Below are 620 nucleotides of genomic sequence, written 5' to 3' on the forward strand. Positions count from 1 at the left end.
ACACACTATACATATATATATATATATATATATATATATATATATATATATATATATATATATATATATATACAATTGGTTATTGTTAATTTTATCATGTTACATTATTATTATTATTATTATTATTATTATTATTTTATTATTATCATTATTACTATCAGTGTAATTGTTGTCATCAAAATATGATATCGTCTGACATCGTGTGAAACATTACATGACACCATACGACACGTCCTATGACATCATATGACACCGTATGACGTCACATCGTACAGCACCACGTGACATTACATCTTATGACGTCACACACAGATACGAACCGCGGCAACCGATTGTTTACTTTTGTATTCCACTTCCGGCCAGTTTGAAAAAGATTTCCTGGCCGTTGAATTATTGTCGGGTCATGTGACCCTATGCTACGATACTGGAGACGGAGCCAGGATGCTACGCGGTAGTAGTAGTAGCGGCAGCAGCAGCAGCAGCAGTAGTAGTAGCAACAAAAGTAGTAGTAGTAGTAGCAGCAGCAGTAGCAAGAATAGTAGAACCAGCAATAGTAGTAGTAGTGGTAGTAGTAGTAATAGTAGAAGTAGTAGTATCAGAAATGGTAGTAGCAATACAAG

The 620-nt window shown here is 34.5% G+C and overlaps 1 protein-coding gene across 1 annotated transcript in view; it reads left to right on the plus strand.

Moving 5' to 3' along the window:
* The window catches only part of HELRODRAFT_172176 (hypothetical protein), a gene marked incomplete at both ends in the record, with an annotated part of 12,030 nt that overhangs the window by 4,845 nt on the left and 6,565 nt on the right, over positions 1-620 (plus strand). Inside the window, one exon of the mRNA XM_009018859.1 lies at positions 313-451. Coding sequence (XP_009017107.1) covers positions 313-451 — 139 coding nt within the window. The remainder of the gene's footprint in view (positions 1-312; positions 452-620) is intronic.

The sequence above is a fragment of the Helobdella robusta genome (assembly GCF_000326865.2).
Source record: "Helobdella robusta unplaced genomic scaffold HELROscaffold_23, whole genome shotgun sequence".
NCBI lineage: Eukaryota > Metazoa > Annelida > Clitellata > Rhynchobdellida > Glossiphoniidae > Helobdella > Helobdella robusta.